Source organism: Sciurus carolinensis, chromosome 4, assembly GCF_902686445.1.
Source record: "Sciurus carolinensis chromosome 4, mSciCar1.2, whole genome shotgun sequence".
Taxonomy (NCBI): domain Eukaryota; kingdom Metazoa; phylum Chordata; class Mammalia; order Rodentia; family Sciuridae; genus Sciurus; species Sciurus carolinensis.
Genome location: NC_062216.1, coordinates 11009467 through 11032840, shown reverse-complemented (window position 1 = coordinate 11032840; position 23374 = coordinate 11009467). Strand labels below are relative to the sequence as shown.

Here is a 23374-nt window from a genome sequence, read left to right as displayed (position 1 = left end):
ACAGAGGGACACTGGCAGATCAGGACAGACAATAGCTGTCAACCACTAGTTTGCCTATTTTGACATACACCAACTTCATATAAATCCTGCCAATAACCAAAAATAATTGAAAATAAGATTCAATCATACTCAATCATGTTTTTAAAAGAAACCAGAAATTGATTGTTAAATTGTAGGTTCCAGGGCAACACCCTCAAGAGACCTGTTCAATAAGCCTAGTCAATTATTTTCATTTACAAACACCCAGGGCAAAGAAATCTACACTTTATCAAGCTCTCAGAGAGATTTGGATGTGAATTGAAAATTTAAAAACCATGTCCTTACCACTTAGCTTCCTGCCCTGTTTTGAAATCTTTTCAAGGGAAATTTTTTTTTTTCCTAATGCTTCAAAGCTGCCCCATGCTAAGCACATAATTTGAGTTTTCAGGATCAGGTGCTGGGACTTAGTGGACATCCTGGGTTGGCCTCCATGCTCATTCACACACACACACACACACACACACACACACACACACAGTTTATGCAGTATCCTAGAAATACAGACACAAAATCTAAAATTGAAACACCAATTTCTGTGGAAAAAGGTACCTCTGTTATTACCTGGAATGCATTTTAAATGTTTTGTTTTCTTCTCTATTTCAAAGGAAAGAAGGACAGAAGGAAGGAAGATTGGGTGGGGCCAATAAAGCTGAGCTCACAATCCAGTGAGTCACAACTCACAGTTTCAGAAACACTGATCTAGGACTCACAACCTAGTTTGGAAGTGTCAAGAAGCAGCACAGAAAATAGAAGGAGGCCAGCAGAGTAGAGGAAGGAATCCAGGGGAGGGAGACAGAGGGAAAAGGGAGGTACTGGAGAATGATGCTGGCCAAATTGTTGTGTTATAGTGTGTGCGTGTATGAATATATAGCAATGAAATCCAATGTTACGCATTATTATAATGAACCAATCAAAAGGTTTTTGGAGCCGGTTGCGGTGGTGCACGCCTATAATCCCAAAGGCTGAGGCAGGAGGATTGTGAGTTCAAAGTCAGCCCCAGCAACGGTGAGGTGCTAAACAACTTGGTGAGACCCTTTCTCTAAGTAAAATACAAAATAGGGCTGGGGATGTGGCTCAGTGGCTGAGTGCCCCTGAGATCAATCTGGTACCCTGGCAAAATAGAAGTTTTTTTTTGTTTTTTTGTTTTTTTTTTTTTAAAGAAGCAGCATAGTACAGTGGCTTAAAATACAGACTCTGGGAGCTAGCCGCCAAATTCAAGTCTCTGTTCTCCACGTACAATCTTTGTGAATTTGGGCAAGAGTTAGGCTTTCTATACCTCAATTTCTTTTCCTACACAATAGGATAATAAAAGTAAGTTTCTCCTCCAGTTGGTGTGAGAATTAAGTGAGATTATATATATATATATATATATATATATAATCCAGAAAATTTCCAGGCATCTAATAAGAGCTGCCTAAGCACTAGCTGCTGCCTCTTCTTCCTCTTCATCACCATCATGGCGGATCCCTCCAGTTATCCTAACCTAAAACATTTTAAAATTGCAGTACCACTGGTGGAAAAAACAAAAGGCAATATCAAAGAGTTTATTTGCAAAGCCGTACAAAACTACACAGCGTGCAGGGCAGGTGTGGAGACGCCCTGGGCCCGGGTCAGGCAGACTGCCCTCCTTCTCGGGTTGGCGGCAGAGGCGCGGGAGAGGGCTGTTTCCGGCATGGCGCGGTGTCCTGGAGGACAGAGCTGCTGGTTCTGACGGCTCCTTCTGCCTTCCGCTAGCAAACATTTGATTTTCTTGCTCACATCTTGTGATTCACTGGGAAGCCCAAAGCACCCAGGGTGAGGAGGGTCTCTGCCAGGTTCTGGCTGTTGATGTTCCCCCCAAATTCCTGTGTGGAAACCTCACCCCCGCGCAATAGTATTAAGAGGTAGGAACTCCAGGAGGGGATGAGGTCGTGAGGTCTTCACCCTCAGGAGTGGGCTAATGCCCTTACAAAAGAGGCCTGAGGGAGCCCTTTGCCCTTTTGCCATGTGGGGACTGAGCAGAGAGCAGCTTTTACCAGAGACCAGATCTGTTGGCTCCTTGATCTTGGACCTCCCAGACTCCAAAACTGTGAGTCATAAATTTCTTTCTTTTATAAATTACCCAGACAAAGGTATTTTGTTATAGCAGCCTAACAGACTAAGGCAACTTCTTTCTTACAGTGAATCCTGGGGACCATATTAGAATGTTAGTTCCTAGCAAAGAAGATTGGATTTCTTTCCTTATCAATCCATTGCACTCAGTTCAGTAAGGAGCAACCCACAGGAGGGGTTTGAAAGAAGAGGGGGGAAAGCAGACCTTTCAATCATGCCAAATGTCAGGGTAATTTAACCCACTTCTCCCAGCACCTCAGACACTGGGATGGCAAAATTAAAAGACACATGCTATCGAATGGGGGAGGCGGCTAAATTTCTAGAACATTCTACCAGTCACCCAAAGGACAAATTCAGGAAATAAAGAACTGGAGACTTGGAGTAAATGTTTCATTGGTCATGATGATCAAAAGATGATGGTTAACACACACACGCACACCTCGTTCCTCCTGCTGCTAGGCAGAAGCGACATTTCTGCCTTGCACCCCTCTGGCTGGGCTTCTTATCCTGTGGGCCCTGCAGCCACTGCCCCCCAGGACTCTGCCCTTCACCCTGAACTTCCACTGCCCCGGGTTCTCATCTTCCCTCAACACGCTGCCGGGAGGCTGCTCGTCCAGACAGGGCTGCGAAAATCGGAGGCCTTGGTCGGCTCAAGTCTGGTGGGTAGCGTTGCAGTGTCCGTGAATTCTTCTCCTTTCCCAAACTCTCTCCTTCTCTCCCCTCTCCCACCCCATCATTGCTCCCCAGAAACAAATAGGATGGCTTCACTGGTCAATTCTTTACATGTACAAACACCAAAAGCAGAGGAAACGCCCCTGGGCCACCCCCCTCCCCCCAAACCCCAGAGCTGGGAGAGCAGCCGGCGGGCGAGGCTGCTGGAACCGCAGAGCTGCGGAGCTGTCCGGCTGTCCTGGAAACTTCTTTGGCCTCTGGGCTTTACCTGGAGGCCTCTTCCTTCAGCTCCTTGTTTTTCCGCACCTCCTCCGCGTGCTTGTCCTGGGAAGAAAGGGAGGGACAAGGGCAGGTCACACGTGATGCCCCGGCCTAAACGGGGGCAGAGGGGCGAGAGAAGGGAAGCACAGGAGCACCACTTCAGGAACAGCGGAGCAGGGTCGGCGAAGGCGTCCTGAGAGGGGCGGAAGGCGGCAGGTGAGTGAGCCCACGGACGGGTGAGTCCCAGCCTCCCCAGGGCGCCCAGCCTCTTTCCCCCTCCTCGGCTACTGTGCTTTTTGGACTGACGGCTTGACTTGGCTTACTGTAGGGAGCTGCTGGGGGTAGCTTGTGCCGGAGGAGAGCCGCCCCACCGCAAGCCCCGCCTACAACTCCACAAGCCCCGCCTACAACTCCGCAAGCCCCACCCACAATTCTGCAAACCCCGCCTACAACTCCACAAGCCCCACCTACAACTCCGAGTTGCCCCAAGGGCTTTAATGTCTCGTCCAGGTCCTTAGTGCTCATTGCCTTACCCCTCCCTGCTCCCCACACCCGGCTTTCCTTTTTTTTTTTTTTTAATTAATTTATTTTTTTAATTGTAAACAAATAAGGTACTTGTTTCTCTGACTCACACCCGGATTTCTTACACCTCTGTAAGAGAACCTTCTTTTGTAATCCAGCCGAAAGGCAGGCCCTGCCCTCTGAGGCCCACCAGCTGCGTGGGCCCCGCTGACTCCTCCTGGTGGTCAAGGCGCTCTGATCAGGGCGGGGCAGTGCTGCATCCTGCCTGCCTCAGGCAGCTGCTCACTGTGCAAACCTCTGGGTCCTGTGTCTTCTTGTTGTGTGTCCCCGTTCCTACTGAGGCACCTTGCATTTGCTCAGTAAATGACCTCCCTACCGGTCCCTGGCATTACCACATTCAAAAGACAGAACTGAGCTGGTCGCAGTAGACCCACTGAGGCAGCCTGGGCTCCCAAGATGTACCTCAATCTACAACTCTGTCCCTAGAGAGGCCCTAGAATTTTCTATGGGTTGGAGGCAGAGAGTGGTGTACCTCAAACAGTGGTTCTCAAACTCCACTGTGTGTCAGCATCACCTCGGAGCCTCTGTGGTCCCCAGGGACCAACCCTATAAAGTCAGGGTAATAGGTCTGGGGCAGGGTCCAAGTATCTGTACTTTTAAACTTTGCACCAAATGATTTCGGTGTAGATGGTGGGTGACCCAAACAAAGACAGTCCCAGAAGGTGTTGCTGAATTGCCCCTGGGCTGGTGCGTGAAACCACATACCTAGTTCCCACCCTGCCTCCTTCCTCCTCCAGTGGATAAAGGTGAGTGGGATCCAGGTCCCAGAGAAAGATGCCCTCTCAAGCGTCTGCTCTGGCACCTTGCTGCCCGAGGTCTACTTCATCTCCGAAGCTAATGTTCCCCATTTCAAACCTTTCCATTTGCTTCTCAGGTGAGCTCAGAGGCCCTGGGTTTCTGGCCTCCCTTTTCTTGGCCTCTGAAAACCCCTTTAGTGAAGAAAGCCTATTGAGATGACTGTTCTCCCTAACACAGGCAAGTAAAGAGCTACCTGGACCAGGAGCTGAAGCACTGGCTTCTAGTTCTAGCTCTACTACGTGTTAGCTGTGTCACCCAGGGCAGGTCATTTGACTCTCTTACTTGATTTGCTCATCTGCATTAAGGATAATGCCCATTCTGCTTACCATCATGGGCTCACGAGGACAATAGTATAATGAAACAGAAGAGTTTTGCAAATAGTCTTTCAAATGCTCTATCACCAGCCTGCCTCCATTATTTGTCTTGGACTTGGCCTGTGAGTGAGCCCATGCCTGGTCCTATTCCAACCACAATTGTTTTTTTCCTTCAAGAGTTTGCCTCGAGTCATCCCTTATTTATTGGGGAAGCCTGAAATCAGACCCAGATTGCTTCCCGCCCATGGGGTACTTGGCGGAGGACTTGCTGCCCCTCACAGGAGAGCATCACGTGCTGACCAGAGCCAGGGCCTGCACGACATTCAGATCCCTGGAGAAGAAACCAGATCTTTCTAGTACAGATTCTAGGTGGATGGGCGGGAAGGAGTGGGGACCACGCTGCTCACCATGGGACGAGGCCACCGATCGGGTCCCGGGAGTCACCGCGCAGCAGGCGGCTCCTGGAAATAAAACACAGAGCTGGAGCTTCCCAGGAGCTGCAGGAGAAACTGGGGCGGCCTTGAGACTCAGGAAATGAGGCCAGCATGTTCTCCAGCGCAGCACGGGCTGTTATTCTGCCGACACGGGGGACCAACCCCAGTCTCTCACATTTCTCATATTCAGGTGACACCATTTGGTTTATTGACAAATAGCACCCTAGTGGAAAGGACCTGAGACTCGCTTCGTCCATATTGAAAGGTCTGGAGAGAATCATGTTTCCTGCTCAATGGGCAACTCAGCTTATCCTGCCTTGGACTTAGAGTCAGCATCTTTCATTAAATCAGTTCATTCAAGGATGAAGCCAGGAATGTATAGCCACGTGTTTATCCCTACTCCCTTGCCTTAAATAAACTATCTCCAGAAAGGAAGGGATGCTCCCTAAGACAAAGAGAATTTTCAGTTGTGTAACTATGCAGAAAATCCCCCGAGGAAACCCAGAACTTGGTTTGCGTTTCTTGCCTATAATTTTCCAAAGCATTCCATTGGCAATCTCTAAGGATCCTGCCTAAAAGAACTATTTCCATTCCTGCTGAGGCTGCTTCCTCCTGAAGTGATATGTAGGTCCAAATACACTTGCCATGGAAGGAAGACGGAGCACCCTAGGAGCCTCCTGTGGAATCCAGGATGACTTACCTTCTCTTGCAGCCGTTCCAACATGGCGGCAAGGTGAGCCTCCCGGTTCTCCTTATTGGATTCCATCTTCTGGGCCAGTTTTTCCTTAGCCATCTTGATGAAGTTGTTGTTTTCCTCAATGGCTTTTTGGATCACCTCTCGCTCATGCTCTCGTTTCTCTGCTAGGTGTTTCAGGAGCTCCGCTTCCTGGTACTGAGAAAACACAAAGGGAGAGAAAGGCCCTTCAGGGTGAGCCTGGTTGGTACATTTTTCCACCTTGGATTAAGAGTTTCACACCCAGAGCACATGCCTGCCTCCTGAGCCTGTTTCCCCCTCTGTGAGCAGGAAGCAGGGACCTTCTGGCACCCCACCACCACCCACAGAGCTTCCCACAGCCCTTGGTGGTTTTCAGCTTTGTTCTAAATACCCTCAGACCATCGTTGTCATCATATGAATTCACAAACATGACATGATCTTATCTAACTGCCAGGTACTAGTCTATCAAACTGGGAAAGATAAGAAATACATAAACAACCAAAACAAAGACTGAGAAGAACCTTCAAAAGTAGAGAGGAAGTGCCATAGGAACTCAAAGGAGGAGAGGATTGTTTTCTGCTGAAGAATGAAGAAGAGCTTATACCAAGATGGCATCAGAGTTGAGCCACAAGAATCAACAGGGAACCCAGAAGACCTACTGAGGAGACGTACCATGCCACAGCCTTGGCCCCTCCATCCTAGTGACGAGACCCTTTCCTGAGACCCTTAGCATTTTTCACTGGTTACTGTTGTCACTCATATAAGGCCACCTCTGGTAGATAATTGGCACAGTGTCTTGTCCTCCTAACCAAGCTGTAAGCTCCCACAGTGGAGAATATCCTCTGCTCTGCCCACGGAGGAACTGTCTAGATATCTGTAGGTTGATGATGACCTTACCCCAACCCAGGGCCACCACCTGTCTTCTCCTGCTCCCTCCTGCCCACGCTAAGATGGAGCAAAGAAAGAAAGGGGCGTACTTACCTTCCTTCGTTCCTCCGCTGCTTCTAGCTTCTTCTGGATCTCTTCTAGTGATGGGTCTCTCCGCCGGGGAAGGGAGGCATTGAACTCGGGCACCCCATCAAAGGAGGGTGGCTTCAGGATGACTTCAAAGGACTGGCCTGAGGTGCATTTGTTCAGTTCAATGACTTCCATGTCAGAAATGACGCACCAGTTCAGGTCCACTGTGTCTGCTGCAGGATGCAGAGTGAGGGCTGCTTACCTGCTGACCACCAGCTGGGCCCCCTAAAGCATGCACATGAACCGGGAGAGCCGAGGTCCCCATGGAAAACCAGTGACCAGGGGTCTGGCCCCGTCCTAAGGACTGCTACCTAAGGGCAGAGGGCGGAGAGCTGAAGGTCTGCGGCCACAGTGAGGCCCCAGGCTCCTGGAGTAGGGCCTCTGGGAATGGGGCGTCTATACCAGCTGCAGCAACAGCAGCTGCCTCTACCACCAGCCTCCTCTGAGGTTCAAGCTCTTGCGCCAGTTGTCCCTGCTGGTGACAGTGGTGCACTCTACCCACTGCCCACCCAGGCCCCTCCTTGTCCCGCTGCCCAGCTGACCGCTCGGCCTGCGGGCCTCTCCCCTGACTCCTCCTACCCTGTTCTCTTCTTTCTCTCCAGTCAGCACTGTCTTTCCGCTGGCTTTGACCTTTCCTCCTACACTGTCTCCCACACCAGCCTAAACAGAAAAGACAATCTCAGGTCATCCACACTCGCCGCTCTCCTACTGCCAGGCCAACCCCATCCCTTCCTCTCAACCAGGAAATCAGGAGGTGACCTGTCCCCCAACACCCCACATGGGAACCTGGACCTCTGGTGCTCCCTGCCAGCGTCTTGGAACATTTCTGACACTGGCCCCATGCAGCATGGCCATCACAGCCCCGGCAGGAAGCCCTCGTCCTGCCTGGACTCTCCCAGAGCATCTCCGCCTGCGCTAGGAGACCTCTCAACCACCCCATCTCCCCTCTTCCTTTCTGGTTTGTTCCAGACAGCAGAATCTCTGCCTGGTTCCCCTTTGAACAAAGGCGGTGCTCAGCGTGGGTGCTCTATCGAGGCCTGATGCAGACCCCAGCTGCTGTCTAGTGGCCCAGGCTGCACCCTGCAGCTCAGACCCTGGGCTCTGAGGAGGAAAACGTGTCGTGGCACGGTGACTTTCCTGAAATGGGGGCCGGGGACTGCACCCACAAACACAGGACACAGCAGGGAGCCTCTGCTCCTTTCTTTCCCAACTGAGTCCTCACTGACCTTCATATTTGTAAGATGACTTATTCAAGGGGTCAGCCAGGAAGCAGGAGCAGAACAGGGACACCAGGGGGAGCTCCTTCATCTTCTCCTTGTAGGCTGTAGAAACATCAGGCAGGTGAAGCTGGGGACCCTGGCTGGCCTCAGAAACCCATGTACACATGGGTTAGCCTGGTTTTCAGCACCCAGACCACCTGCACCCGTGCCTCCCGGGTCCAGAGCCATCTCTTTCAAATTCTTGCATATGATTCAGCCCCTCATCTGTCCCCTTCCAGAGCACCCAGAGGCCCTACCTGTCCTCCAGTATTTCTCCCCTCCTAGCACCAAATGCCAGGCACCCTCAGGTATAGACCCCCAAGCACCACCGCCAGCCCCCAAACTGGCTCCTGGACTGGGCTCTCCCTCCCCACACCCATCCCTGGATAGTCCAGTCCTTTGGCACTGGATGTAGGAAATCCATGCTCCATTCTACCAGAAGCACTGGGTAGTGCCACCCAAAGGGTGGAGAAGGAGACAGGAGGGGAGGTCCTCACTGTCCCTCTGCTCCAGACTTTCTCTGGGTGCTAAGTCAGGCTGCTTTTCCTGACCTTCCCAGAACAGTGGCCACAGCCAGCGTGGCTGGTGGCCACGAGGCAGACGCGTGTCTCCACCACGACCAAGTCCCCCCGTGTGTCGGGGTTTCGGCCGGACCCCTGGCCCTAGGTGGAGCCTGGCCAAGATGGCGCCTGGCAAGCTGCCAGTGAGGTTGAAAAACTGCTATTCTGCACGTATACAACTAACTTCACCTTGAGGAAGTCTCAGTAATTGGTCAGGGCCTCTGCATGATTCTTGCGTGATTCTTAGGTGCTTCAAGTTATACCCATATACGTCTATCTTCTCCCCACATATCATGAATATTCTAATTAGTTGATATAACCTATATAAGTGACAATAACTTCCCAAAAGGGGAGGAAATAAAAAGAAGAATCAGCTGTTAATAAAGAAGCTTGCCACCCATCACGTCTCCGGGTCGTTCTTGCTGGCGAGAGCGACACCCGTGTTTAGAGTCACAGCTCAGAGCTGCCCTGGCCACGCTGGTGACTCCTGCCTGATTCTCCCCACTTCCCTGGAGCTAATGAATCTGCTTCTGTGCCCAGCATTCTCAGCACCAGCCTGCACCCAGCACAGAGCCAAGTGTTCTTCCCTGGTTTCCTGTTACAACTGAAAACCTAAGTAACTGCAGATATACCACATGGGCATTAAAAAAAAAAAAAAACTTTAAAAGAAAAAATACCCACATGAGCAAAAGTTGTGATCTCACCCACCACCCAGGGTCTGAGACGATCAGGAGTCACCATGGTGGGACAAGGAAAGAAGCTCCTGGGAGGAGCCAGCCCTTCCGCCTCGGGCAGGCATCCTGCTGTCTCTTCCCAGACCTGTCGTCAGACCCGACCACGGCACAGAAGCAGGATGCTTGCACAAGAAGAAATTGTTTCTGGGGGGAAAACCGGGAAGGGGGTAACTCTCTAACTGCACTTATCTTTATTCAACTTCAAAGTCACTCCTTCGGGGCCTGGGGTAGTGGCGCACATGGGTAATCCCAGCAATTTCAGAGGCTGAGGCCAGAAAATCACAAGTTCAAGGCCAGCCTTGGCAAATTCTGTGAGACCTTGTCTCCAAATAGAATATTCAAAAGCGGCTGGATATGTAGCTCAGATGCACAGCACCTTGGGTCCAATCTTCAATAACACACACACACACACACACACACACACACACACACAATCACTAATTCGGGAAGTGACATAGCTGGGTGATACATTATTAGTTCGTTGTGGGTTCTCTGACATGTGAGTTTAGATAATGGTATTTGCCTGCATTACTTTTCACAAACTTGAAGGCCACTTTTTGCTGAAAACACCAACTCTTCACTTGGTCTGATAGGTGACTGAAACAGAATGTCCGTTTTCATATTATGTCTGTCTCCTTTTCCGCCTTAACTGTGGGGTCAGATTCTACTTGGCCCTGCAAGTAGACATGTCTCTGTGTCTTATGTGCAGAAGAAGAGCCCGTGCTTCATTGCTGTGTGGGGACCTACCTGCAAGGGTCATGATTGCTGGGATCTGGTGGCTGATCCAACTGAAAGTCACAGAAGGTGTCTCTCACCAGCTTAGGATGCTGTCACACTCTGAAAAAAAAAAAAAGAAATGTCTTACCACTGACAGATTATCCGCCTAAGGAGGGTCTCTATACAACTGCAGAGGAACCTCAGGGGTACTGTTCTTGCTCTCACCCCCAGACCCTCTTTCCGCCAGCTCTCATGTCCCCAAACATCCACCCTCTTCCTCCTCACCCCAGTCAAGTTCAGGCCGTAATGTGAATGTCCCTGTTGGCTTTTGTGTCTCAAGGCCTGAGTGCAAACTTGAGTTTCCCAAAACCCTATGAACAAAGGGTGTTCATCTGTCTCCCTGGGCAGCCCAGGGCTTGCCTGAGGCAAGGATGCAGGTGAGAGGCAAGTCCTCACTAGGAATCACCTAGAGGTATTTGAAAAATAACTTGCTGTCTACACACCTGACCTCTTTCCAGCCAGGCCGACATGGGGTGAGAGGGAGTTGGACAGAAGATGTTAAAACCTCTTCAAGATGGCCTCTTGCTTCCCACCCTCTCCAAGAACCACTAGCCCAGGCTCTCCCTGACCCCATGGTAAGTGTGCCTGGATCACCAGAAGAGACGAACATTAAGACGATGTCATCACAACTGGTTGATGTGGGGGCTTTGTGGGAGCTCAGAGATGGGGCTCCCTACTCAGCCTGAGGCCAAGGGAGCCAGGAAGGGGTCCTGGGCTGAGCCCCAAGGACAGGTCAGAATCAGCCAGAGAGGGCACTCTGCCAGCGAACCGCTCAGGCCAGGGTCAGGGTGAAGGAGCTCAGGGTCCACAGATCTCCCCCAAGCTGGCTGTGCTGGAGCAGAAGGTGAGAAGAGAGGAGGCGACAGGAAAGGAGGTGGGAGGAGCAGCGAGGGTGCAGACCTGGCCCGTCTGGAGAGTGGGAGGTGATGGGGCTCTGCTGGAGACAGCGGATCGGTGGGCTGAGCTGAGCGCTTGTCATCGGGACCGCTCCATCTCTGACCGCCTTGACTGGTCACTCTGCCAGCAGAAGGTGGCACGAGCCAGCAGTCTCCCTGCCCACATCCTCACGTGGCAAAGGAACTCTGAGGCCAAACCGGAGCCCCTTTCCTCCAAGAGCCAGGGTGCTTTCCCAAGAGGGGCCGGGATCCGTGCTGGTGGGAGCTTGGGGGCGTAGTGGGCCAGCTCTGGGCGAAGAGCTAGACCCGTGAAGAGTCGACTGCAGCGACACCTCTTCACTGTCACTAGTCATGTCACATGTCTGAACCTTGCTTTTCTCATCTTCATTCTGCACAGAGTTGTACAAATTCAATGGGAAAAGCCTATGCCCAGCATCCAGCACACAGGAAGTGCTTCACAAATGTGTGTCCTTCCCACACCCCTGCAGGGACTGTCATTTCCTTGTGCAGGTGAGGAAAATGGGAGTCAAAGGGTCTGTGTGACCAGAGCGGGGGCAGACCTGACCTCGACCTCGCTGCCCCTGCAGGGCTCTGTCCCGTCTCCTCTCCTCACTGTGCTGGGACCGGAAGCCCCTGCCAGCCCCTCCCGCAGCAGCACAATGGGCCTTCTTTCTTAGTATCAGGCTGGTCCTGACGGTACCAGTGGAGCCTGAGCGGGGAGGCAGGCCCGGTGCCTGGATGTGAAGTCCCGGTCATGAGACTGCATCCTGCACAGTCTCCACTGTGCAGGGCCGGGCTGTCTGAAGGCGACCGGCTGAGGGAGGAAGCCCTTGCCAGGAGAGGTAGTGGCCTCAGACTTCAGCCTGGGTGATGAATTAGAAGTGGAAGAGGAGGCAGAGAAGCACACCTGAGAAAGAGGGGAATGGAGCAGGCCGGCACTTGGAGCCCAAGGACCTGGCCCTTGGCCTGAGCTGGAATGAGGACGAGACTCTGCTCAGGGAGCACTGTCACCCCCTCATCCCAGCTGCTCTGCTCATGAGCCTGAGCTAGGCTGACAAGCAGACGTCCTCAGCTTCATTTTCAGATGAGGAACCTGAGGCTCAGAACAGTTAAGATGCTAAACTAAAGTCACACAGCTCTGAGGCGGCAGAGCATCCAGCTCTTCTGACTCGTAAGTTCTCCCCTAGTGGCCAGTGAAGGAACTATATTCTCTCTACTGGTTCCTCCATGATCCTGAGGACTCAGGGAAAGCCCATCTGGCCTAGGGGTATGATTTAATTTGAAACTAGGTATTGAAGCACATTCTATGTGGAAGATACTGTGCGAGGAGTTTGGGGAACATGGAAAGTGTTGGGGAGACAGAGAAGGAAGCCCAGGGAGGGAAAAGGAGATGTAACAGGTGGGCAGCATGGTCAAGGAAATGGTGAGGGAGACCTCTCAGCACCACAGGGTCAGGGCCTACATGCTAGAGGTGGTACTTATAGGACATTTGCTATGTGCACACTCTTTCACTTTGATTTTCATAATTGCTTTGTGAAGTAGGAAAGCTACCTCCATTTTCTAAATGAAGAAATTGAGGGTCAGAGAGGTCAAGTGACATTTCCAAGGCCATTCATATCGTGAGCTGAGTAAGATACATCCCCATCCTAATGTCGATGACTGGTGAATGTGGGCTCACTTGGAAAAAGGATTTCTTCAGATGTCATTAAAGATCCCAAAATGAGATCATCTCTGATAACCCAAGTGGGTTTTCAATTCAATACCAAGTCCTTATGAGTGACACACAGAAGCCGTGCAAAGATGGAGGCAGAGATTAGAGAGAGGAAGCCCCAAGCTAAGGACGGCCCAGGATGACCAAGAGCTGGAAGAGGCAGGGACCCAGCCTGCCTAGAAGCCTGGAGCAAGCACGGCCTGCTGGCTCCTTGAGTTTGGACTCCTCGCCACTGTTTTGTTGTGTGGTAAGGTGCTGCCGCAGCACTAGGAAACAGCATCCCTAGGAAGTGACAAAACCAGGGACCAAAGTCATGATTCTTCCAGCATTTGTACCTGATCTTCTTTGTTCCTCAAGAGAATCTTCGTACATGTACCTCAGGGTACAAGGAGCCCCAAATCCTCAAGCCAACGCTTATACCATTTCCATTACAATCAAGATTCCAAAGCTATACTGCCCGGGGATGCTCTGAGGGGACAGAGGATGTGGGGGCAGAGGCTGGGCAAGACTTCTGGAGGGCACAGCGCTGCGGAGGAGCACCCACCCGCAGGAGCGGAGCCTGGGGGCATCTCGCTAGCCTGTGGTTCAGTGGGGCCAGCCTCCCGGCACCCAGCCTGCTGGGGTGACTCTGGATCATCTCCCACAGGCTGTTAGGTAGTCACGTCAGGTCATGCCACCACAGAACACAGCCCACGTGCCCAAGCACTTCGAATGGACACAGGCTAATGGGTCAAGAGGCAGGGCCCCGGCCTGCCATGCCCCTGTGCTGCTGGGGATGGGTCAGCACAGCAGGTGGAGACAGGACTCTGGGTCAGCTGCTACAGATGCCGGTGCGGCCTTACCCGGGGTGATGAGGGACTATCATGCCATTTAGCTCCTGCCTGCCTAGGTGGTGCCATGGCTTGGCATCCTGGCCGCATGCCGAGTGTGGAATGGGTTTGCTCAGAACAGAGGGGCCCACTGGGTTGCTTGCCGGGTACATTGGGACTGAACTCCAGAATGGGACAGGAAAACCACAGACCCCTCCACACCAGCGAAGGACCTCTTATTCCATGAGAAAGCCGTGGCATCCTCTGAATGAGAGGAGACGGCAGCGGAGATGCTGATGGGGACAGCAATCACAATAGCTCCCACTTCTTCAGCATCTACTTTGTACCAGGAAAAGCAAAGACATAGCTCAGTTTATTCTTTGATAATGAGGAAATCGCAGCTCGGTACAGTTAGGTAGATTATACCAAATCCCACAGTCAGAGGAAGAGTTGGGATTTGAGTCTGTGTGTATTTTATCAGGAAGCCTGCTTCTGTCTGGGGGTTCGAGTACTGGCACAAAGAGATTCATCAGAAGTGTCAGCTTGGGGCGATTAGGAGGGGAAGGCTGGCAGCATGTCCAGGCAGGGCCAGGACGCGCCTGGCTGAGGTTTGTGTCCCACCCAGCTGGGTTCTCCCACCTACAGACCCATCCACACCCTTCCCCAGCACCAGCATCTAACTAAGCACCTGTGCAAGGAAAAGCAAGTGAGCATGTTTTATGGGTGGAATGAACCATTAGCTTCATTGGTAAATAACTGGTGAGTGATCATCCACCAAGCAGTCAGCCTGAGGCATCAGCACGGAAGGAGCACGTTCTGAATGGGGAGGGTGTAGCTGATAGGGAAGATGGAGCCAGGGAAGATGTTGCCGAGAGGGATCTCGTGGCGGGATGTTGGGGAGGAGGAGATGCCTAAAGTGAAAATATCAGTACCCCCATTTCCTAGAACACCAGAATGTCCGAGGCGAGGAGATGGAGGACAGAAGGTGATCACAGAACCAGAGGACTCTCCATGAGGAGCTGCCTCAGTCCTGGGAATGGACACACCTCTGATGAGCATGAGATGGGACCTGAGGGGCCCAGGAAGGCTAGGTGCCCTGCACCGCACACAACCATGCCACACAAAACATGCCCCATCCGAAACGCCGGTGACTTGCGTGGGGACGGCGATCCTGAGCTCACACAGCACGCTGCTGGCAGAGCAGCTTGGAGCCCGAGCACCTGGACTCCAGCGCTGGCGCCGGCCTCCTTCACACGGCCCCTTCTCCCCACACCAGCTGGACGAGAGGAGCAGCCCACAGCGGGCTCAGCAGGTGGGCGTGCGGAGCGGGTGCCACGCGGACATGTGAGCAGGACCGCACTTGGTAACGGGAGCCGACAGAGGACAGCACTGGGCGCTGGACACCACGTGGCGTTCCCTGCGAGCTCCAGGCCTCCCCAGGGCTCTGACCGCCCACCTGTCACTCTGAGAAATGCCCAGATAGCGCTCTCGGGATGCATCCAGGCCCACGCGGACTCCTTTTGAGGGATAAGCCACTAATGCATGTCCAAGTGGTTTGAATAGAGCTCTCCTTGGCAAGGATTCTGGAGGCCAAATATAGGAACTCTGGCCCAGAATGGGTATGGCAGCTTCACGGGTGGGGGAACAGCAGAGGCTGAGCCAGGTCCTCCAGCCACAGGCAGAGCGGGAAGGGCTCCTTTGGGCTGTGCACTGACCAGCCTCTTAGGGGTCCAGGCCAAGTTCTATATTCACTTGGTATTAGCTGTGTAAGTGACCTCAGCATCACACGTCTTCACACTGGACTGGAATCATGTCGTCTCAGAACTGTGACCTTGCTTCTTCCATGCTGACCAGGGACTCTGATTGACAGCATGTGTCTTATTTGAGTTTAAAATCAAAAGGAGTTAAATTACTTTTTCATGAATGTGGTTTGCAGTCTTTCCACACTCTTTATTAAATATTGAACTCCATGCCAAGTCCTCTGTTAAGTCCTAGAATAACCCCAGGAGGGGAATCCAGAGACATGGGCCTTAGGGAGTTCCGCAGATGCTCTGCAGGCCTTTGGCAGGGCCCCCTGCAATACTATGGGCCCTGTATTCAAGGAATAAGGTGGGGAATTGGAGCAAAGACCAATTAGGGACGAGTAAGACATAGAGGGGGCTGGCAGACAGACCAGTGTGTGACTCACTGGCTTTGGGGACTGGTAGATTCCAAGCACCCTTTAGGTTTGCTTTTCAGGGTTTCAAGAGGAGGAGACAGTGGATGGTCAAGAGCTTCAGGATGCAGCTTAATCATACTTCTAGGAATGACCTGCTGGCAGCCGCAGAACTCTGTTGGCCTGGGTCTGAGGAAGCCCTCAAGGTTCTAATGGCTATGCTGAGAGGCGAGTCATTAGACAGCCCCAAAGAATCCACAGTGATGGGACTTCCTGGGCTATTTTTATCTCTCATTCAATATAAAGAGAAGATTCAGCATGATAGAAGTCAAGTTCAGGGTGGGAATTTCTTTTCAGAGCAGGTGCAGGGCTGGGTATGTGAGTCAGGCACTGGGTCAAGTCCCAGAGTTAAGAGCACTCTCAGGCGCCAGCAACTGAAGCAAGCTCTGTAATTTCACTCCTGCCAGCCACATGGATATTTTACAGTGCACCACGGTGTACCAGGAACTTCCCAGTGCATATATGTATATGATCACCTTACATATCATGCTTCAATTGCAAACATATTAGCATTGTATGTCAGAAAAATCTGTGACGGAGAAGAGAAAAAATATTTGTCCTCATGAGTCTATGTTATCAGCATTTCCTTCTTTTTTCCTGTCTGTCATGTTTACATTATTGTAATCAATGTGTATGCATTCTACCATTCGTTCTCCCTGAAGCCTACGAAATGGATATGAGTATACCCATTTTCCAGATGATCAATTTAGATAAGTAATTTGATTTCCCCAAAGTGGTACAAGGAGAAAGGAATAGACATAATTTGAACCAGAGTCTTTTTACATTGAAGTTCGTGCTGTTTCTGACAAATTTCCATGCCAGGCCCTCATACCCAATACTGTCCCTACAGGTAAGCAAGGGCAGTTGCCCACAGCACATGGGTGAAGTTACCTATCCCCAAACTTCCTTCCTATCCTGAGTGACCTCATGCTTAAAATTCTTATCTTTAAGCTCTCCTTTGGGTCAGATATGGCCTCAGAAAGTCTCCATTTGAAAGCCTACACCTGACCTATCAAGTGTAATTCAATCATTTTCACATCCAGAGAGAACAACCAATTGAACTTGTAGATATCTCCAGAGGGTCAAGTTCTTTGTTCATTCTGCAGTCCCACAGATGGAAGAAGTCATGGGGCTCTCTAGTATTTTTTATTTCCCACCTCTTCTCAGATGAGGAGACAGAGGTTCTAAGAAGTCTAGGGCCTTGTCTGAGGTTTCCAAGGAGCAGAGTCCTACTTCCAGCCCCAATTAACTACACTGAAATAAGTCCCTTATCTTTTGCAATATCGTTCTTATTTTGTTGTTCTTTCATTCTTCTCCAATGATTATTTTTACATATTATTTTAACTTTAAATGGACATCATTTACAATAATATTCACTGCGTTAAGTATAAAATGGTATCAACTGATTTTCTTTGTGTGAGATAAGGCATTTAACAAAATTTTACTTCCTCTCTCTACAAACCTGGTTTTGTCAGAATGATCTAGATTTTTCAGTTTTGGATTATCATGACTGATTTCTTTTTTTTTTTTATGTTATTCATTCAATAATTTTGTTGAAAACCTACTGTATACACTATGCAAAGTAGTAAAACTACATGATGACCTCAACATATTCCTAGCTTCAAGATGTGTGACATTTGCAATTGGCTTTGTAAATATGCTGACTATAATTAGACAACTCTAAACTCTATTGTTCGTGACCATTACTTGTCCTTTTTGTATTCAAGTTTTTTAATGCGATGATTTTTTGACGATCTACAGTACTTCTTGGAGTAATTTTCTCCAGAAAGGACCCATGGTCTGCTTCTTGGGAGCGTCTGTGTCTGAGTTGGTGAAGGTGCGTGCAGACACCCTGACCCGGGTCAGCGGTCAGCTCGTGCATGTGCAGGAGCGGCTGGCTTGGGACGCTGTCTGTTCGCTTGTTCTCTCATACGCACTTGGATCTTTGCTCCCTTTCTAGTCTGAATGTCCGGGCGCAGACCCCTCAAGGGACCCACTGACTCCCAGCACCCTCCTCCTTCCTCCAGATCCACGTTCTCCAGCGTGTTCTGTGAACTCTAGATTTGCCTGTACCCGGTCATAAATCAGGCCAGCCACCCCAGGCTCCCGCCCCTTTCGCTCTGTCCTGTTCTGCCTCTCATCTCGGACAGCAGGACCCGAAAGGGGCGGAGGAACACAGCTCTGATGGAAAAGAGCAATAGCTTTGCGGTTTGGTGGGAGAGAAAGACCCGTATGTGCATGTGAGTAGCGGCAGGGTGGGAGTGGAATATGTGTGGGGGCCAACCTATCTGTATCGCCTGCCTTCCTATGGGGACTAGAAATGAAAAATGGCAAGGGTGATTTTTGTGATGGTGGGGGGGTCCTTGCTCATTCCTGAACTAAAACAGAAAAAGCAACCTTTCCCACACTTACGTTTCTAAGTATAGCACATGCTAATTTAATAAACAAACGCAGTGATGCAGGATGCATGTTCATTTCTCAAGCTCATAAAGAGTGTGGTCCTCTAACAAGCATGATAAAAATTTCATTTTTCATGTCACATAATTCCACCCAAATTTCTATGCCTCTTCCAGAAAAAAAAAAAAAAATCATTTCTTTCCACTCATGACTTCAAGCTCTCTGGGAATCCTGTCTCCAAATGAAAGTCCTCAGGTAAACAGGAAATAATATAAAAGGGTTAAAAGGGACATGGAAGGCAGGATCTTGAGTGTTCTGGAAAAATTAAGCTTTTCTTTGGTTTTGATCTTGACAACTAAATATCCTGTATGTAAAATCAAGATCTGAACATCCCTGTTCTTCTTACATGGTCGGTGGAAAGTAGACTCTGACCCCTCCTCTCCTCACCTGCCTTGTTTTGTTTGCCCTGTGTCCTTCTTTCCTGTTCAACTCTCTTATTGGATCTCCGTTTGTCAATCTGTGTTGCTCCATTTTAAGTACCGTCGGTCAGCCCTCTTCCCTCCTAGAGAGGGTGCGTGGTTTAAATGGCCTGGTCAAAGGAGGGAAGGCAGCCAGTCTCACCTGGCCCTCAGATTCCCTTCATGGAGCCAAGATGGAATCTAGATATGAACCACTCAGCCAAGCCGAAGTTCGAGGAACCTCCCTACCCCTCCACCTACAGTGTAACCTGGAGTCCCTGCTTACTTCTGGAAATAGCAAGATGTCCTGCAGGTGCCTGAAATCCAGGATATACTGTTTTCTCCTCTACATACAAACCTATGATAAAGCTTACTTTATAAATAAGGCACGGCAAGAGATTAACAGCAATATCTAGTAATAAAATAGAATAATTACACTAATATACCAATAAAAGTTATTTAAAACTTTCAAATGGCTTATTTCTGGAATTTTCCACTTAATATTTTCAGACTTAGTTGCCTACAGGTCACTGAAACAGAGGAAGACAAAACCATGGATAAGGGGTGACTGCTGTATGTCTGTTACACCCTCAACTCTGGAGAGATCAGGCTAGACCACACCTTCAGAACACAGAATCTCACTAAAGGAAGAGCCTCCCATTTAAAACAACACTTGGAATTAACTGGAACTTTCAGGCACTTCTTTCACATCTACCAATGAGGACATATAGTGTTCAAAATGGACGAGCCAGGAGGACCCTGTGCAGAGTGAAACCCAGTCACAAAAGGACAGACGCTGATAGGAGGAAGCAGGCAAACTCAGAGGCAGAAGGTAGACTGCGGGCCTGGGGCTGGGGGTGGGGAGGGGCTCAGAGTTTAACGGGCACTGTGTTTCAGTTTTGCCAGATGAGAAAAGATTACAGGATACCCAGTGCTGCATCTTAACATCACTAACCATACACCTAAAAATAATTAAGAGGGTAAATTTTGTTATCTATAGCCTACCACAATTAAAAATTAAGAATTCAAAAGAAAAAGTTCACAGCTGATACAGAGTTTTCCAAAGGCTCACAGCCTTAGGATTAGAAGACATGATAAGAGGTCAAAGAGCCCAGTTTTTCTCAATGTATAAGAAATATGTTATGTGTCATGGTGTAATATGTTGTATGTCCTTAGATGGACACATACACATGTACACACAAGTACACACAAACTGAGAATACATTACTAAATAAAAAGGTACAGAAAACATAATTTACCCATTATATTGGCTGTGTTCTAATTTTTTTAATCTACTTCATCTCGTATTATTAAAAGAAATACTGATTCTAATCCACAAAATTTATTTCACAATCAACTAAATGGGTCTTAGTCTGCAGTGAAGAATAGTAATCTAAACCAATCTCCAATGCGATCAGAGAAGTCTCTTCTAATGCCTCTCTGCTGGGTGGTCCCATTTCTGCTTGAATGCCTTCAGTGACGGGGAACTCACTTCCCACCAGGAAACAGTTAAAGATCCTTGCTCACTCCAAAGCTGCAGGTGTGGCTGGGCGGAGCTGGGATAACAAGAGGTCTGGGACCAGCTGGCAGGAGCGGAGCAGCCTCAGAGAGGGCTGGAAGCACTGTTCCTAAGAGCAAGGTAGGGGCCTGGGTGAGCTAGAGGAGAGGACCGGCTCTGGGAGGCCCTGGTTCACTTCTGTGGAGCTGCAGATCAGAGCTGCCCCCTGCCCTCCCTCCACTCCAGCACTATGACTATTTCCACAGCTGATGTATGATCTCATTCCCCGGCACCCGCCTGTGGGAGAGCTCTCCTCCCCCTAGAGGGGGCCTCAGCCTCCATGGAGACAGATTCCCCCACATGGCCTCCCGGCCTTCCCACCCACCCCTCGGGACTCCGGCAGGTCACTTCCAGCATCCCCCCTTAGTGTCCTCTTGGTCCTGGGACACAGGGGTATCCCTGCCTGGGGTGTGCAGACCAGGACACCCGAACATGTCTGACCTACCCCCTAAGACACCCTGGAGACCTGCCCAGGCTCAGGACAATGAAGCTCCTCCACACCTGATCGCATCTTCCTGGGAGAAATAAAACAAAGACAGCACCACCACGTGGGGACAGAGCTGGCCACTGGACATCAAAGCTCCGGGTCCTGGTCCCGGCATGAGGAAAGGGAAATGCCTAAACTCCTGGCGAGGGTGGGGGGCTGAGCGAGGAGGGGGTGTCCTCAGCCCCTTCAAGGACCAGGGCGTGGCAGCTCTGTGCTCCTGCAGCCTCAGCCTTGGAGCCAGCTGGCCCCGCCAGGTGGGATCAGGTTGACCTCAGGGTGGGGCGGGGCGAGGCGGAGGTGATGATCTCATTGCATCCTTAGGACCAAGAGGAAAAGTAAGGTGGTAGAGAGACGGAAGAGGAGGAAGACATGGGTGACAAAAACGAGAAAGAAAGACGAGAAAAGCTGAAATACCAAACACAGGGCAGCTTCCAGCTTGAAAGGGGTCTTTAGGTTAGAACCAGTTCTCGGGGAAGCCAGGTTCCAGCAAAAAAAAAAAAAAAAAAAATTCTGCAAAAATAACTCGCCACGGACCTCCCTCCGACGCTCCCTCTCTCCTGAGCTCTGGAACAAAAGCGATGCCTGGAGCCCACCCTGGCCCCTCGACCCAGCACCATCCTTTCTGCCTCGCCCTGTTTCCCCCAAGGGTGGACAAAGTTTAATTGACTGAGTGAAACCAAAGACAGCACAAAGCCTCCAGCCCCTGTGCCTGTCCCCTCCGTAGCTGCTGTTTTGCTTCCTTTTGTTTGAAAAGCCTGCGACCCTTTGCATCTCATTTCTACTTACCTGCAGTCCAGTTCGAAGCAAGCGAGCTGCTCTCTTCTCACTCCCTCAATTAGTGGTACCCTGGGCTTCTCTCAACATCAGCACCACTGCTCAGCTCTCGCCATGACATCATCTCTGAGCTCTCTGATTGGCCCGCAGTAGGTTGCTTGGCAATTGGACAGTCTCCTCTGGTGGAGCGGGGATTGCCTGAGCGAGTAACTCTTAGCAGGCCGGGGAGTGGAAGATGATGTCAGACAAAGAGCCTGCTTTCCCCACGGCCTGTGGAGCTGGGCAGGCAGAGAGTGAGGGTGGCGAGCAGGGAACGAGGGAGTGGTACGGGAGGTGGGGGTGACGGCACAGCTTGCGTGCTGGGGGAACGATGAATGAGTCCGAGAATCTTTAGCTCCTTCAAATCTGGGGGTGAGAGAACATGGAATCAAGAAGATAGAACAGATGAACCCCAAAAATAGCTTCCCAGAGGGCTTGATGTGTGTTTCCAGCTCTGTCAGAAGGCTGGTGGGTTAGGACGGTGAGTCACCAGGTGGGGAGGGGCTGGAAGCCCAGGCCCTGGAGCTGGCAAGGGCTCCAAGCAGGGGTCTCAGGAGAGCAGGGCGTCCCCCTGGCTGCCCTCAGCGAGTGTCAGCCACATCTCTCTTGTGGCATTTGCCCAGCACTTGCAGGTCTTCACAGCCCACTTGGCCAGCCTGGGCTTACCAGAGCCGCAGGTAGGAACCCAGACTCATCTTTACCCTAGAGGTTCTTAAACATGATGGGATCTTGAGGGAGAGGTGGTGGGCCATCTATAGTGCCTTCTGTGCCCTCGAGGAACCAGGACAGTCCCTGATGCAGCCTTCCTCAGCTGCTCACCTTCAGCCTGTGAGCAGGAGAGGACACATCCAGGCATGGGGGGTGAGGTGCCTGAGGAGCAGGACACCTGGGGGCCCCTGGATGTGTGCGCCATCCTGGCTGTCTACCGCCCAGCCTTCTCACTCAGTTTGCTAGGGAGGGACTCCTTTTTAATTGCAGCACAACATGCATGATGTACGTTTTACCCCTTTTCCAATGTGGGGCATCAAACCCAGGGCCTTGCACATGCGAGGCAAGCCGTGCACCCCTGAGCCACATCCCATTAACCATGGTCAAGCATGCCATTCGGTGGCACTGTATACAATCAGTTTTGTGTGACCCTCACCAACCATCTCCCAAAGTTGATCATCTCCCCAGCAAGCATCTGTAGCTGTTAAACACCGCCCCTTTCTCCTAACCTCTAATCTACTTTCTAACTCTATAAATTTGCTTATTCTAGGTATATCATACAAGTGGAATCATGGAGTATTCGTCCTTTTGGGTCAGATTCCGGAATATGGCTTGATGTCTTTGAGGTTCATCCATGTGGCAGCGGGTTTCAGAATGACATCACCTCACCCCAACATCCCTCAACGTCATCTTCCTCATCCTCTACCACCACAGCTCTGGCGACCGAGAACACATGGAATCATTAAAAGTCACCTTGAACGCAGCCCATGCTTTGACATTATTTTTCTAACTACAACAGCATTACTGAGGGTCTGGAAATGGACTGGTGCACGTAGAGGTCATGTGGAGTGTTTGCTCTGCAGTGACCCTGGCCTGCTTCCCACAGTGGGGACCTGTGCCCTGTGTGCTTCTGCAGGGGGCCCACATGGGCACAGTCTCTCAAGCCCACTCCTCATCAGGAGTCATCCTGGGGGTGCCAGAACAACCAAAGGCCCTGCCTGACTTTGAGGTTCACCGTGCATCCAGCTGTCCTCTCCTACACTCCCCCCACCATGCTGCAAGGACAGCA

At 50.8% G+C, this 23374-nt stretch overlaps 1 protein-coding gene across 6 annotated transcripts; it reads right to left on the bottom strand.

Moving 5' to 3' along the window:
• Window positions 1-1553: 1553 nt before the first annotated feature.
• Stmn4 (stathmin 4) lies at window positions 1554-21680 on the bottom strand. 6 transcript variants are annotated; one of them, XM_047547996.1, is made up of 8 exons: window positions 21571-21680; window positions 10224-10313; window positions 8150-8245; window positions 7503-7583; window positions 6888-7096; window positions 5892-6083; window positions 5165-5218; window positions 1554-3126 (listed from the first exon to the last, which is right to left on the bottom strand). In XM_047547996.1, the coding sequence occupies exons 2-7, from the start codon at window positions 10234-10236 to the stop codon at window positions 5198-5200; spliced, it is 612 nt and encodes a 203-aa protein (XP_047403952.1). In that variant the 5' UTR covers window positions 10237-10313; window positions 21571-21680; the 3' UTR covers window positions 1554-3126; window positions 5165-5197. The 6 variants fall into 6 exon arrangements, with proteins under 6 accessions (XP_047403952.1, XP_047403951.1, XP_047403950.1 ...); XM_047547995.1 differs by lacking the exon at window positions 5165-5218 and adding an exon at window positions 9424-9620 and having other exon boundaries at window positions 21571-21623; XM_047547994.1 differs by lacking the exon at window positions 5165-5218.
• Window positions 21681-23374: the final 1694 nt, after the last annotated feature.

What these genes read in the sequence shown, in the direction of transcription:
- Stmn4 (XM_047547994.1), bottom strand. An exon ending in GAGAGAAAGAAGAGAACAGG is followed by an intron (nt 7,097 to 7,502) that starts GTAGGAGGAGTC and finishes TGCATCCTGCAG; the next exon opens with CAGACACAGTGGACCTGAAC. An exon ending in TGGAACGGCTGCAAGAGAAG is followed by an intron (nt 3,127 to 5,891) that starts GTAAGTCATCCT and finishes CTTTCTTCCCAG; the next exon opens with GACAAGCACGCGGAGGAGGT.